The sequence below is a fragment of the Molothrus aeneus genome, chromosome 4 (assembly GCF_037042795.1).
Source record: "Molothrus aeneus isolate 106 chromosome 4, BPBGC_Maene_1.0, whole genome shotgun sequence".
Taxonomy (NCBI): Eukaryota; Metazoa; Chordata; class Aves; order Passeriformes; family Icteridae; genus Molothrus; species Molothrus aeneus.
The window spans coordinates 32,332,322-32,349,072 of NC_089649.1; the positions used below are offsets into that span (position 1 = coordinate 32,332,322).

The window sequence follows — 16,751 nt, forward strand, 5'->3', positions numbered from 1 at the left end:
CATTTTACATCAAATTTTCAGTTTGGGGTGGGGTTTTGTTTGTTTTTTTTTTTTTTTCTGATGATGATAACAGGGAATACCTCTTGTAAAGTGGTTCTAAAAAAAAATCTGCATCTTCATTCTATGTAAGGAATAAAAATGCTGTTAAACATCAGGCCTGCTCTAATAGGAACTGTGAAAATGCCTACATTCTCTTCATGTGAAACCAAGCTGCTCAGGAAGCACTACTAAGCTGTGAAAACCACCATTGCTTTATACATTAGAAAAATACCTGAGTTGCAAAACACAAGTTACTACAGCTTAAAAGAGAGAAAACCACATCAACTTTGAACAGTTTGTCTTTATTATTAGACTTTTGTGTTGTAAACGCTGAAAACTGCAGCAGAGGGCAAGTGAAAGAAGCAACTCCATTTATCCTTTTGCATGAATTGATGCATAGATTGAAATGTTTAGGGAAAAAAGAATTCAAGCAAACATTTTAGCATAAGCTGCTTTCTCTTTCTCCTTTTGGGCTTTTATCTTCTGCTTGATTTTGAGTGTTTCCGTCTGGATAGCTGCTCAAAAAGAAAATGACAGAGTTACAGTAATCGCTTTACATTAGGTCTCCTCATAGGTTAACACCAGGTCACTGCTGGAACTTACCTATGTTATATTTCATAAAACTGCATTTAATCTTTGATTAGGTCAGATACTAGCAGCAAAAGCCTTGTCCCTTGCTTTGTGTCAACTAGTATGTCAACCACATAGAGGAGCATGCAGCAAGAATGGTGTGGGTGCCAATACAGAACTTAGGAGATAAAAATGTCACGCAATTAGAGGAGGAAATTAAGCTAGTAAGAGCCCTGTGAGATACAGACATAGTTCAAGAGGAATGCTGCTGACCTACATAAGCAGGTTTTCCAGTGCAACAGAAGCATCACTGCTGTATAAAATCAGGTTTTCCACATCAGTGGGTTCTGTGCTTAGAGAACATCAGTGTTTAAGAAGCTAGCATTTTAGGCATCACACTGGTATTAATTCCAACCGAATACGACCCTGGATATTTTGCTAAATTCTTAAGGGAATTTTTAAAGAAACAGCTTATTTTACCTTTATCTTCAGGGGCTATTTCATGAGCCTTTTTAAGATCAGCCTTAAAAAAAAAATATATAAATTAATGATCTGACAGAACTTTAAATTTAAAAAGACAAAAAGAAGTGATCATTACCAGTGCTTGATCAAGATCTTTTATTCCCTGCCATCCTTGAGCCCGTCTGTAGAGAGCTTTAGTATTTGCTGGATCTATTTTAAGAGCCTGTAAATTTAATAAAATTGTCACATTAACATTTCTTATACTTCACAGCCTCCCATCTCCACAAATGGCACAATTCACACCAGCAGACAATCTTCACAGTTGGTTTGAGGGTAAGCTGTCAAAACATTAACTGTGTAAAAAGGAATGCTATAATGCAGCACACTGAATAGCAAGTAATCAGCTTCAGTATGGCTGCAGCAAAAGTGGTCTTTTGTGAAGGATGAGCACACACAAGGCCCAAATGGAACAGCTGCTGTGTGTGTATATATAGATAGCTGTCAGGGCTGAGGAGTTGCTGCAGTTCAAATTATCCTAACCTCAAGTCTCACAGGGCATCTCTCTATTGCAGCTCCTTCCTTCGCACCAAAACCTCCTCAAATGGCATCATAAATAAAGAGATTTCCTGTAAAATTTTTTTCACTGTGGGCTAGAAAAATACATGCAAGCAATCCATCTCATCATGCTTCAGGAACTTTGCCAAGTTCCAGTCATTATGCCTTTTTTGTGCTGAATGTTTTCAATAATGTGTATATGCCAGCTCTAATATGACAATATCAAAATAGGAAATACAGTGGCTGGGCAAAAAGATTGTTCCACTATTTGATTACTTTGATCATTTTTTCAAAATACCTCGGATAATTTGGTCAGCTAGCTGTTACCTTATCTTGCCTGTGAAGATCACATTTTTACTGCAGTTAGTTCTATAGTGTGTCTTTAATTTAAAGAATATAGCTTCTCAGTGTTTAGAGGAAATGTCTTCACAGCAATGTGTTGCTTTATTAATTTAATTTACTAACCTTAAGTAAATAGACAATACACCCATATTTTCTCAATCACTTGGGTATTGTCTGTTAATACAAAGGAAGTGTTACTGTGGGTGCTCCTATTGCTCTGCCTGCTATAAAGCCTTCAGCCTCTTCTGTGCTAAGAATTAGTCTGGATTGTATACACAGAAGTAGCATTCTTTGGTTTTACCTTGACCATTGTGCTTACAGCTATTTCAATGCAAGGTTTGTTTGAACAGGTTCAGTTGTTCATAATTCATTATTTACACCAAACAATGCATGTATTCCAGACTGTTAATTTAAACTGCTTTTGGCCTTGTGAAATCATAGAAGTAAAAGTGTACAGTTTCTCATTAACAATTACCTAGAACTTTACTAGCTAATTTTAGGAAACTGGTGTTCTGATTAAAGCACTGACACAGTTATGGAACATAAGCTAAATGACTTACAGAAGTCTATTATAGCTATGGAGATGCCTTCATCTAACAATTGTTTACTCTTGAAAAAAGGAAGTGCGATTTTCTTCCCACAATGGCAAGTATTATTAGTTATAGTAATTTCTACCTATAACACTTTTGTTTCAGTTTTTACCATTTTCTAGGTGACAGCACATTACACAATATTGTGTAATGTGCTTTCCTCATTCCCCATTTGTCCATTCTAAATATAGGTTTATGAAAGTTTTCCACCGTCAGCAAGCTAGAAAGCAAGGCAGCATTCTAACGACCTCACAGATAAGGTGAGACTCCTGCTTTCAGCACAAGGCCCTAGGAGATGCTGCTCAGGATCCTTTGCTAACAGATAAGAGCATTCTTTCCTCTGTTTCCTTCATATTATTGGAGTTTTACTGAATTATTTAAAGTTTCCTCAAATTTACTAAATTTTCACTATGCCCATGTCATGGTTCCTTTTTTTTTTTCCTTTAATTCTACTGTTTTTTTCCAGTTTTATCATTACCTTGTTTCTTTCTTGCTATTCAGTCATTTTATTTCACTATTAAGCCTACCTGGAAGGTTAGTTATTTAGTTAAAGTCTCTGCCATGAATAAAATACAAGGCCATTAAATCTAGAGGCAAGTAAAACATTTTGCTCATATTTGTCTTCCAGAGAAAATTATTCCTCTTTCACTGAAAACAGTTTAACTCTTTGTAATGTAAGAAGTAGCTCTACAATCCAAACTGACAATGATGTGCATTTTTCCTGGCAGTAAGCAACAGCCCTCTTTTGTTTGTTTCTAATGATTCATTTCAATTTCAGAATCTTTTTTAAAAGCCACATATTGGAAAGTTAGTACTAACTTCACCATGAGCTTCTACTTGTTTACTTTCAAATCTTAAGCTTGTCTGAAGACTTTAAAAAAGCTTTGTGGTCTTGTGTCTATACAGGCCAATTCTTGACCAATATATTAAACATTACATTTACCTCTGAACAGCTGTCAATGGCTCCCTGCCAATCTGACAGTTTTAGTTTGCAAGCACCAATGTTTAGAACACAGGTCAAAGCAACAGTCTTTAACTTGGGTTTGTCTGCCTCCTCTGCCACTTCTTCAGAAGCTTCTACATACCTGCAGAAAAATAGATTCATACACAACATGGATGAGTGTTGCAACTTCCATTTTGTCCTGCCCTTAGCTATCTCTCCACAGATATGTGTGAACCAACCTATCCACACTACTTCTAAAGCAGCTTCAATTCAACTGTTACAAATCCTTATTAAACTAAATACATAAACCCCACCCTAAAAAACCAATCAACTCGCACTAAGGAATGTTTTCCTGTAACTCTTAGTCTTCCACTGTATTGGCACATTCTTTTTCTTAGACAAATGCACTATTCCACTGCAGGAAAACATCAGAATTTATCTCAAGTTTATTCTCAAAAAACATGTTGCTCATCAGTGCTAGAAAATCAACACCACCACTGCATCTTCCACATTCACGAGAAGCTTCATCTCTTCTTGAGTTCCCTCAATAATCTTTTAATTAGCTTAGGCATTTGTGGCTAAAATCTGAAGCTAACTTTACTTTGTAAAGGAGTGTGGTTTATGAGCATTAGTAACACCACCTTCTTCCCACTGTCCTCCTTCATGACTTTTCCTGAACTTCAAAACTGACATTGGTTCAGGACAGAGCCACAGCAGTTACTACATCTCTGTTTTGAAAGCACATTTCTTAATTTACAATGTGCTAATGCTGTCCAGTTTTTATTTCCAGTGGCAAAGGTCTGCTGTGGTTACAAAAGTTTTAACTCCTTAATGGTCTATTTGATAGAACTTCTCTGAGTTTTATTTAAAAAACAAATATTGTAGTTGCATACATTCACATTTTAAGCATGCTATGAATTAATGTAGTCTTTGCAGATCAGGGCCTATGGAAGTTCACTTTTTGCATGCCCTGTCTTTTTTGTTGTTCATATACAACCTTTGGATGACAAAAATTAGCAATACTTAAAAAGTAAATTAGAAGCTTTGTGCTTCTAAATTAGATGCAGTCCCAGTGCTTGTTCTACTTGCTGAAGATGAGAACAAGAAGAAAGAGCAAACATCTAAAAGGTAAGGAGAGTTATAACACAAATCTGTATTATGTTCAAAACAAATGGAACACATGTATAATATTTATAAATCACACCAAAACATTAAAGACTGCAACCATTCTGGACAGAAGGTTAGAGCTTCCAAGTTAAAGAAATGAGTGAAGTTAAGTATCAAGGGAGATAATAGGAAGTAATACTTTGTTTTAAAAAAAAGGTGTCAATTCTAACATGTAGAATGTATTTTTTAAAAAATGCTAAGAAGTAATAAAACAAGAAAAAGAACAGAAGATTATAATGGTTACTGTAGGTGAAAAGAAAAAAAACATTTTCAGATGGCGTGCCAGGTGGATTGTACCTAAGCCATGGGATACCCTGGCAAGAGCTATTCTTTTCCTATCAGTTCTAGTGAAGTGCCAGCTAAAGGCCACCATCCTGCATGAAGTATTAGATTCTAAGCTGCAGTTACAGGCCATGTCCATAAAAGCATGGCCTATAAGGAAAAGCTGGAAAGATCAGATTCATTTAGTCTAGAAAAATTACTAAGATTTCCACCTACAAGGACAAATAAGCACCAAGGCAGCTCAGACAGGAAGAGCTTTCACTGGGTGTGCTTAAAAGTCAGCAAGACACCTAACTGGAAGGGACACCTAACTTTTACTGTACTTTTTAGCTGCCATTGCCCAATTTTGCGATTTGAAGACAGTATTTCCTATATTCTTTGTGTCTTCTGCTATGGCCACAATCTTGTATACCTGGCATTTACTTAAGAATGGGGAGAGAAAATGGACAGATACAACAAAGGTCCTTCAAGATCCATTACAGCCTTTTTTATGTACAGTTTCCAAAAGGTTTGCATAGAAATCCCTTTTATTTTGGGGTTTCTGTTTCTATAATGGGCTTTTTGAGGGCAGGTTGAGACACTGCATCTTGGGTTAATATCTGCAATTAAAGGATTCATTTTATGGTTCAGAAAGGTGACATTTATTTGAAACCCAGTCTGCTAAAATCTCAGCTGAAGCATTAAATATGCCTGATTTTTTTTCTTACATTTTTGTCATTGTTGCTTAACCAGTGATCATTAAGAAGGCTGGGATAAAGGTCAGTAAGTATAACTTTATTTTTAAGAGATGTTCATATACTTAAAGCAAAAAGCATGAAAATATGAAAGGAGCAGTATGGAAGCAAAAGCAGAAAGACTAAGATTTTGAAGGCAAGTCTGAATTATTCATGAAGTGAGGATGATGGTATGGACCCACAGAAAAAAAAAAAACAATAATGAATGAGTAAGGGCCACATTTGTCTTTTGAACTTACCAATTTCCTAAAGCTACTGCTTTTAATAAATCATAGAAAATCATTTCCCTTCCTTGCTGTCCATTAACTACCCTGGATACTACTATGCTTTTCTTCCCAGGTATGTACCAGCACAGTGGCAGTATTATAAAGAGTATTTAGGCAGTTCTCAACAATACTTCTTACCTAGCAAAGAGTAGAAGACTTACTTGATTATGTAGCTAAAAATCAACCAGATGTTTTCAAGATTCAGAAGGATCTTTGTTTAAAAAAGAAAAGAGCACTGCACCAGGCACCTTTTAAAGGCACAAAACATTGCTTAATAGTGGTGTTCGTTTGGATTACAGGAACTACCTGATTGAGGGATGAGAGCCTTACCGTAAACTTTTACTGTACTTTTTAGCTGCCATTGCCCAATTTTGCGATTTGAAGAAAGTATTTCCTATATTCTTTGTGTCTTCTGCTATGGCCACAATCTTGTCAACCTAATAAAATAGATGGGAAATATAAAGAATGAATATATTTATGAAGGAAGTCATGAATTAACTAATGTTTAACAGTACGATCCCAGGCCCATCCTCTTTCAAGGTTTATAAGATCTCAGAACAGAAATACTCCAATTTTAAACAAAATACTAACTTCAAACCACTTCTGTAATATTCTCTACTTTATGTAACACAAAGATCTGAAAGATGAAATTCCTAGTGGCTTTCCTACAGTATAAAGGGTGAGAAAATACTAGAGAAGACAGAGTAGTGCAATTCTTTTCCCTAAATGCTGCTACCCACATAGAGCTATATATAAAGGTGTTGACCATTATTCAAAGAAAAGAAGATAAATTTACAAGCAAAGTATTCAACCAAGACTGCCTTATTCCTGATGAAATGTTGTCTTCTGCTTCTCAAAACAGTATCACTCACATGAACTCTGCACACGCTCAAAGTGGAAGTCATGTCAACACAATTCTCCTCTCTGGACACTTAACGTATCAATGGAAGGAGAAAAGAACTGCCTGTCTTTATCAAGTCCATAATTTCACTTCCACAACTGTATACACTTCAAGTTACTTCTCTAGTGGTAATTATAAATAGTTTATCATTACAGCTGTTTATTCTACCCTACTAGAATCAGTAACCTTGGCAAAAACTGATCAGTGTGAGATCAATGTCACCATGGTTTCTGTAGTTGGTTTACATGAACAAGTTTTAAGTTAAAGGGGACAGACACCTGCCAACTTCAATTCTGCACCACATCAAAGACTATCCAAAAACATTTTCATAAGTTGAAGTGCTTCTCAACAGCCAAGGAGTTTGTTTGCTAGCACAAGTGGATTTTTACTATTTCAATTCTCTATTTGGAATCTACTCATGCAGCCCCCTTTTCTTCCCTCTCTCACAAATGACTTACACAGTTTGTCTAGTTCACCTACATGAGAAATTAAAACCCTGCAGAAGAGCTGCTTTCACCAGTCTGCTCCTGCCCCTAACTCCCAACAACAGATCTTCTGCAGGTTTGAACAACCTAAAAAGTAAACAACTACTGGGAATAATGAACAACTACCTCTGATGTAGTAAAAACCTTTTTAAAAGGCCAATCCTTTATTTCTAGTAAGTGGGGCAGAGTCTGTTAAAGGGTGACTATTTTAAAAAGTGTGTAGATAACAATATTAAGTTAATTGTCTGCAGGATGGAGTTGTAGTAATTGCAACCTGACATTACAGCACAAACAGAAATAAAAAGAAATCAAGAATAGAAAATAAGTATGACAATTTTAAGTGAGGTTTTTGTTACTGGGGGAAAAAAATGGGCTGAAATTAGCACTGAAAAAAAGAGATCACAATCCCTTCCCACACAGCCTTCTCTTTCTTAAAATGGAATGTCACCATTTAACCAGGACCTCGATCCATTCTTAAGAAAAAAAGCTTAACGAACATCATTACAGACACCACGTAACTCAGATCACCTACAAGTCTTGAAATCTGTAAAATACCCAAGAGGAAAAATACTTACATCTTTCAAGTCTACATCTGAATCTTCAGGAAAATCTGGATGAGCATCTCCAGATCCATCCTGGGGAGTAATTCCCCAGTCATCTCCTTCCTTTAGCTCTCCACATTCGGCGATGACACACAACTGAAAAAATGAAGTGTAAATAGTAGTATTGCTTATTAAGACAATTTTTAAAAAGGCAGTAACTTCCAAGTGCTCTTTGAAATTTTTGAAAGTCCATAAAAAGGCTTTTTCATCTGTTGTTTGGGTGCATTTATTTCAGAAACCCATCACATCATTAGCCTATCCTCATCAAAAGGCTTTTATCACACCAAGTGTTGTGTTCAGAGGATCAGCATTCCTAAAACACCATACCCACGCTTCACGGGGAGGCTGGAAGAGGAACTGGCAGCAAGCTGAAGTGCAGCAAAAAAACAAGACATGGAAATTCTACTACATTAGAGAAGATGGTTCTTTCTTCAACTGCCAAGACTTTTAAAGTTAGAGGTATTAATTCATCCAACACCCACAAGCTGCTATGACCTACACACCAATTGCTTTTTCAGAAACATGACTTCTGACATAAAAATTATAAGAATTACATATCATTTAGGTGGGATTGTGAATTCCACCTTTTCATTTCATCGCCCATCCTACACTTCTGGCAAAGGCTTCCACCCTCACAGCTGTGTTGAACAATAAATGGTTTGTGCAAGGAAAATGTACAATGCAAGAACAAAAGCCTCTTAACAAGGACAGTAAAATGGAAATTACCAGTTAGTAAAAATAACTAACATTTAATAGTTCTAAATATTACACCAGGAATTTAGAAGAAATTATTATACATCATATAATGAAGTAATAAACATCATCCCTCAGTGCTTTGCATTTTGCTTACCTTAGCAGGATTTTCTCCTTTTACTTCAACATTTTCTAGTAATTTAACTACACCCATTCCTTTGATCACTTGGCCGAACACCACATGTTTCCCATCCAGGTGAGGAGTAGGCACCGTTGTAATAAAGAACTGAGAGCCATTAGTACCAGGTCCTGCATTTGCCATGCTCAGCAGACCTGGTTTGTCATGCTGCAGTGGGGGGGAAAAAAATCACCATCAGCATTTAAAACATGTTATAAAACCATATGGAAGGTTCTGTAAGGCTGATCATAAGCATAGCCAGGACAGCCATAGCAACTTGGTAAACCAATTACATACAGGTGCCAACTAATTTTACCCACCATGACTGAAGAGGGCAAATGCTCAGCTCAGGGTCTTTACCTGCCCCCTACCGATCCAGCAAGCACAGCCACATGTTAATGCTGTAACACCTGTCTGCTTCTACACTCCACCCCCTACACAGCTGATGAGTTTACACAGATCACCTGAGAAAGGAGTGAAGTTCCTCACTGAATTATTTAAGACCACTGGCCTTAAGAAATGAGGTTAAACACTACTGAAACCAACTTTAATGTTGAGCTGCTAAGATGGGTATGTAACGTGAATTTTATAAGGGCTACTCACACAAAGTCTGGTGTAGAACTGTGGAGTTTAGAGGACTGTGGTCTTTGAAATTCACGATTTGGTGATTTTTGTTTGGGGATTTTGTATCTCCTTCACTTTCCTAGAGACACAGCTTTTAGTCTGTTGGGATTTTTAACAATATAATTGTTTTGCCACTTAAGCCACGAGGCCTCAAACTAAAAGAACTTAAACAGCCTAATGTAAGAAGATACTGTTTATCCTGTTTCTTGCAAGAACTTTTTCCTTTTTTGAACTACAACTTTTCTTGTCTTAGCACATAGATTATTCTGCACTGTAAAAATCTATTTTTTCTTATGTGTTGTGAATGTCTTGTTTAAATGGCACAACCCAGCCATGAAGATGTTACTCTCCCCAAGTTGGTCTGGTTATTAAGTGCAAGCAACTCCATTTAATATAAGTGAGGATGTTATACCTAGACACTGGTACACATCTAAAGCATTCATGCTGTGGTACTGTTAAGAAGCTTGATACTCTGGGAAGGATGATAGCACAGAGGACATAGAAACAGATTTCAGAGCTCAATGAGAGGTTGATTAGTTTGAGATAACAGTCTGAGCCTGGTGTATTTAAGCATCTGCTTTTTCCCTACATTCTCTACCAGTTTCAAGAACCTGCTGTTTTGAAAATTGTTTTCCCACACAGTGTTTGGATTTCCATAGTGGCAGGGAGACCTCCCTGTCTGAACTGTTCATCTGCTCATAAGGCACAGTAAGCCTGAATCTCTTCAGTCAGGATTTGGCTTAGGAACTCTGGGAAAAGGTTCTACAGCTAAGAGCCAGAATCACACCCAGCCAACAGAAAGCTACTGGATTCTTGGCTTTATCTGTTCTAACCTTAAAACTTGCCCTGGGAGTCAGAGATGGCAAATGACAGAGGAACCTGTGTCCCAGAGTAAGAGAAGGCAGCTGGTAGGATTGCAGCCTCCAAAACAAATATCTAACACTTTGCATTGTAGTTGCTGGCAAACAAGTTAAACAGAAAGGTTGCCCCACAGCAGTTTTGCAAATACCATTTGAGGCTGGTCACTGCTTCACTGCCTAAGACCTGTAAACCTTAGCTTCCCACCCCCCGCCTAGTTACAGCTAGTGCTAGACAGCAATGGTTTGTAAACAAAAAAACAAGTCACAGTAAGTTCTGGTGTAGCCTTATACCTGCAGGTTTACCTTTTGTCTGTAAAGATGTGGGGGGACAAGTTGGAAATTACAGAGAGCAGTCTGGTGCCTTCAGTCTCCCCACTTATACCCAACCCCATTTTGTCTGGGACCAACTATCAATTTTAGTCCCAAATTATGAGAGTCTCTATAAAGAAAACTGTTGTCACTCATGAATTTTCTTGCTGTGTCTTGAAAAACACTGCAGACAGATGGAGTGTCTTTTTCATTATGGTTTCTGTGGTCATTTTGTAAGCTTATAAAGCAAGCAAAAAAATCTGGACAAAATCAGATTCCCTGACAGATCCAAGGCTTGCAAAACTATGCCATAGTAACAGTGCTTGGGGTTGTGTAAGCTGGGTGTTCCCCAACAGCAGGGCCATTAGCTGGAGAAGTGGCATCAAGAAAAGCCTAGTGGGATTGATCTGAGATGGTAAGCTGACTACTGACAGAAGTTTTGCAGTTTACTGCAATTTGCAACAGTCCATGCACCCAGCACAAGAAGAAACAGTTCCAGTGTCCTCAAACATCAACAAAAACAACTCTTTGTTTTCTGAGATAGTGGGTGAGAACACTGCAGGGCTGCTGGATTAAGTGCAAGAGCCAGTGAATTTCTACGTAACAGAGACATTTAAACTCCCAGCAAAATCCTAACATACTCGGCAAATAGGTAACAGGAATCAAGCTCTTAGACTCTGTACAGGATCCAAATGGGTTCTTCAACACATCTCTGGCACTTTGACAACATTTGTTAGAGCTGAGAAGTACAGAAATGGGAATCATTTGTATCATGTTCATAATTACCTCCAGATCTCAAAGAACAACCAAAAATGTAAGGACACAAAGTCATCTTCAGGGATGTGACCCTGTGACAGTACCAATGAACAGACACTGTTAGCAGCAGTGCTGTGGGCACAACCAGAGTGTCAGACTTCAGAGAACACAACTGGAATTATCTTTATGATGAACACTGGAGTCACATTTCCAGTTTGTGCTCCAAACTTAAGTCCTTTCAGTCCTGTGAGGAGTGGCTGAGGGAGCTGAGGATTTTTGAGAAAAAAAATGTTCAAGGGTGACCTCATCACTCCCTACAACTACCTGAACACAAGGTGGGGGGGGGGGGGGGTCAGTCTGTTCTCCCAGGCAATCAGCAACAGGATAAGAGGAAATGGCCTCAAGTTGCACAAGGAGAGGTTAAGGTTGGACATTGTGAGGAATTTCTTGACAGAAGGGCATGGGCTGCCCAGGGAAGTGGTGGAGTCATCATCCCTGGAGGCATTCAAGACCTGACTGTATATAGCACTTAGTGCTATACTCTAGCTGGCAAGGTGGTGTTTGGTCAAGGCTTGGACTTGTTGATGCTACAAGTGTTTCCCAACCTAACAGACTCTGTGATTTTGTAAGTCTGATACAGGATTTTGTTATCTGATTAGTGGAGGATTGCTGTATTTTCTTCTCCTAAAATACTGTTTAGGGGCAAGTACAGCTGCAGTCAGGGCTTTGCTTTAACCATGGGACAGTGATATCTGTAAGTTTTCCAGTCAGTTTTGCTCATATGCTACCACACATAACCTGATATGTAAATGGTTAGTGCTCATGCTGATAATTATTATTACTGCAGCAGGAGTAACATCACTGAAACATCACAACTGAATAGAATCAGTGTTTTCAACGGAGTACCTGATAATGAAAGTTTTCATCTTCAAATTTTTCACCATATATACTTTCTCCACCTGTGCCATTTTGGTTTGAGAAATCTCCACCTTGAACCATAAATTCCTTAATAACTGTAAAAGAAAACAGTTATAAAATCTATCAGCGAGGCACAAAAGCACAAGGAAAAAAAAAAACTAAACAATTCAAAGATGAAAAGCAATCCTTGTCACCAGCACCTAAATGGAACCAAAATACATCTTTTATTTACCAAGTCACCTAAGTACTCCTTTTCAGTTATGTGGATATCACTTGATATTTAAACCTTTACCTGAAATTCATTTCAACCTATTTACAACTCAAAGTAAACTAGTTTTGCAAAATTCCTACTAAATTTATAATTTACTATTATCAGTGCATGGTAAGAACACATAATCATTCAGAGGATCAAAAAGTGAAAAACTTTCCTTCAATAAAGTTGTTTCTTTAACAAGTACTTGAAATATTTTTTAATATTATTTAAATGGTAGACAACTTTTGTTACCAATAGGAAAACAGAGGATTTCCCAGAACTTACTCCTGTGGAAAGGACATCCTTTATAATGGAGAGGTTTTCCAGTGGTAGGCCCTGTTCCTTTTTCTCCTGTACACAACGCACGGAAATTCTCAGCAGTTTTAGGTACAACGTCAGCAAATAATTCAAAGACAATGCGTCCCACTGAAATGACAAAGAGAGAATAAGACTTAAAAATGTCTTGTCCTTGGCATGGTGATGCATTGAGCATTATATGTCAAAAGAAATTAATGTTTCAAACTTTATTATTATTATTTTTATTTAGATTACTATTTGATTTCCATCTTGGGGTTACTCCATGGCAATTGCTTGCGGAGTTACACTGGGTTTTTAGCAGCGTTATTACTAACAGTGAATTCCCCTGTCAAGCATAATGTAGCAGGAATAAAGGCAGATTCTGCCAAAAACTAATGAAAATGCCAAACACATTTTCTGCCAAAAAAAAGGTGTGTGGGAAATCACACACACATATATTAATGCCAAATTATGAATTTTAATATGCACATTTCTTTTATGTCAATTTTAGTATATATGTAGTTTGTTCAATCAAAAGTAGATACAATACAAACAGACTGTTTTGTGGAGACTTTTAATCCATAAAAAATCTCCTGCTAAACACATCCCTTACCCCTCACTCTCTTAAACCTGAATTTTACTAAGACACAGTGATACACTTTATATGCATATGAATAATGGCTGTTTACAATTGGAGACACCACAAGCAATTGTTTAACAATTGCTGTACATGCTTTAACTGAAGGGAATTAGACTTGAGTAGCAAACAGATGCTGTAATTGCTGATAAATGGATTCTGTGCTGAATTGTCATTCCTTCACTAACTGGCTTCTCACAGAGCTATTTCTCACTCCTAGCAGCCTCCATCAGTTGACGCTCCTGTTTTCTCATCAGCCTCACAGTCAATTAATTAACATAACTTCACTCTACCGGTAGCTAAATGTAAATATATTGATTCTAATTAATACAGGAATGAAAACAAATTAAGACAACTGAAAGTCAATAAAAGGCAAATCATCTCATAGACTTTCTTCTTTTATTCTTCTGATTAACAGAATGAATAAGTGAAAAGCAGTATCCTGACATGATTTAGGTAGTCCCTTTTTTTTTTCCATGTAAAATTTTTAAACTTTTCAAGTAGCATCCCAGCTAATTTGCTGTTGTTTCCTTATTTCGATTTTGACCGTTCGCCCAGATTTTTGAGTGACCTCTGGCAGCACTGGCGCTGCCAAGAGAACCAGGGCTGCGGTTTCCCCGAGCTTTCCCCGCGCAGCCCCCGCTGCCGGCCAGGCTCGCCGTGCTGCGGCAGCTGCGGGGCCCAGGGATGGGAGCCGGGGGGCAGCTCCAGGCGAGGCCGCGCTCGGCACGGCGCAGCACGTGGAGAGCGGCGCGGGAGCGGCCGCACACGTGGGCAGCGCCGGGAGCCGAGGCCGGGCAGCGCCGACTGCCATGGGAACGCCGTGCCCGACCCCCGGCATCGCCCCCCGGGCCCCCGGCCGGGTGCCTGTGCTGCCATGTTGCCTTTCTCGCCATGTTCCTCGGGCCTTTTCGCTCTGCCGGGGGAGGCCCGTTCGCGGCGGGGCACCCTCCTCCTCCCGCTGCCGGGGCTGAGCGCTCGCAGCCCGCAGGGCAGCGCCCGGCCCGGCCCAAGGTCCCCCCACGTCCTGAGCGCTGCGGCCCGGCCCGGCCCGGAGCCGCTCCTGCAGCCGGGCCCGGGCCCCGCGCGGCCCGCACTGCGCCCCGGCCCGGGGCGCTCGCCCGGGCTCCGTCGCGCCCCCTCCCCACCTCGCTCGCCCCCGATGTCCACATCGAAGAAGGCGCGGGGGTTGCTGGCCTTGCCGGGCCGGGCGACAGGGGACGGGTGCGACATGCCGCAGCTGCCCGCTGGCGCGGTGGCTCCGCCCGCTCGGCCGCCCGCGATCCCGGCCGCCCGCGGGTCGGGGCCGCTCGGCGCTCCTCCCACCGGCGGGGGCGGGCGGGCGGCCGGTCCCCTGGAGCTGGGAGCCCGCGGGTGGCTGCAGCACTGGCCCGCCCCTGGTCCTGCCTCTCGGCGGCCTTAAGTGACTCGGAGATAATCCGCTGAGAAGGAGCATTGCTTTCTCGAGGTTACACACACGCACGAGGCCTGGAAATAGGGGGAAGGAGAGAGATTTTAGGTTTTGCCTGGGTTTGTATTTTATGAGAGAAATGGCAGGCTGTGTGAAAAGTGGTGATCCGTGGTAAAATGGGCAAATTGTCCGAAGTGACTATTATCCCATAAAGATTTAGAAATCCAGAATAACTCCAGCCTTCCTAAGGTCTGAAAACTAAATATTTTTCATCTCAAAGGATGAATGTCACAATAATTGCTCCAAGGCAAACAATCTCTTTCAGACATTTGTGTTGACTAATGGACGTACTATCAATACACTTGGTTTGGGCTCCTCAGGGTGTTCCTTGATTCCCAAGCAGATGAATGGTGCAACATGGCCATGTCCTGTACTCAAAGGCATCATGGAGACAAGGTACCTGTGGCAAAAACAGAAGAGGCAGAAGAGTTCTGGGGTCTGACTTCTGCAAAGTTAGAGTCCTTCTGGGAATGCTGCTGATCAAAATAAGCCTCTTTATTTCTTGGACTCCTCTAATCCATCCCAGAAACCTCTCATTCTTTGATTCCTTATGTTCTCCAAAGGCTTTCTCCTGTAATTCATGTCTATATGTCTGGACTTGAGCGCCATCAAGCTGGTTTTCATCTCTCTCTCAGCATGTTCTCAGTATTGGATGTGTCAGAGGGCAGTTGTAATTCCCAGATTGAAAGAAAATATAAAGTAGCATTTATATTAATCACTGCAGTCCATATACTGCATTGTAATCATTCCCACACATCTGTACAGATGTTGGGTGGGAGAGGTGATCAGCACGGAGCGCTGTTACACATTGCATCTGGGAACCCTTAACAGAAGGAAAAGCCATCTGCTACCATCTGGGAACACTTAGTGAGAAATCAGTGGAACCACACTGAGGCATTTCTCTCTCTGAGCCAGGTCATGCAGCTGTGTCAGGGATTTCACATGCTCCACGATGTCAGAGGCCACCAAAGCTTTGAGTCATCTGTAATTCACGAGGCATTTGGCCACAGTCACTGGCTGAGATATTTTTATCATTATGCTTAGCCTAGATGAGGTGCAGTGGTGTGGTCTCACACCAGCAATGTGCACTTGCCACCCTGTAAGCCAACCATATCCTGGACTACATTAAAAGCAGTGTGGCCAGCAGGGCCAGGGAGACTATTCTGCCCTTCTGCTCTGCCCTCGTGACCCCACCTGCAGTGCTGCACCCATCTCTGGGGTCCCCAGCACAGGAAGGATGACAGCCTGTTAGAGAGAGTCCAGAGGAAGGACACCAAGATCATGTAAAGGATGAAGGGATGATTACAGGACCTCTTCTATGAGGAAGGGATGAGGGAGCTGAGATTGTTCAGTCTGGAGAAGAGAAGGCTCTGGGGGAGAACTTAATGGAGCAGCACTTCAGGGAGCCTATAAGAAAGACAGGGACAAACTTTTTAGTAGGGCCTGTTGTGATATGGCAGGGACTAATGGTTTTAAACAGAGGAAGGGTCAGTTTAGATTAGATAAAAGAAAGAAAGGTGTTACAATGAGGATGGTAAAAGACTGGAAGAGGTTGCCCCAAGAAGTGGCAGATACATCATCCCTGGAAACATTCAAGGCCAGGATGGGCCTTGAATAGGTCTGCACTACCTAGCCTAATTGAAGATGTCCTTGCTCATTGCAGGGGAGTTGGGCTAGAAGACCTTTAAAAGTCCCTCCCAACTAAAATATTCTATGATCTCAGTGAGTCAGTTGCTAGCCAAGTGAGTAGAGTCTATAAGAGATTTCTGTAGCAGACAGCAGAGTAAAGTGTGTGTTGTTGGTGTGTGTCCCCCGCA

At 40.4% G+C, this 16,751-nt stretch overlaps 1 protein-coding gene across 1 annotated transcript; it reads right to left on the reverse strand.

The window, feature by feature from the left end:
- Positions 1 to 322: 322 nt before the first annotated feature.
- On the reverse strand, positions 323 to 14,774 carry PPID (peptidylprolyl isomerase D). The gene is made up of 10 exons (XM_066548219.1): positions 14,612 to 14,774; positions 12,815 to 12,955; positions 12,265 to 12,371; positions 8,789 to 8,977; positions 7,912 to 8,034; positions 6,281 to 6,387; positions 3,502 to 3,643; positions 1,208 to 1,294; positions 1,090 to 1,132; positions 323 to 554 (listed from the first exon to the last, which is right to left on the reverse strand). Exons 1-10 carry the CDS (start codon positions 14,694 to 14,696, stop codon positions 466 to 468), a joined length of 1,113 nt encoding a protein of 370 aa, XP_066404316.1. The 5' UTR covers positions 14,697 to 14,774; the 3' UTR covers positions 323 to 465.
- Positions 14,775 to 16,751: the final 1,977 nt, after the last annotated feature.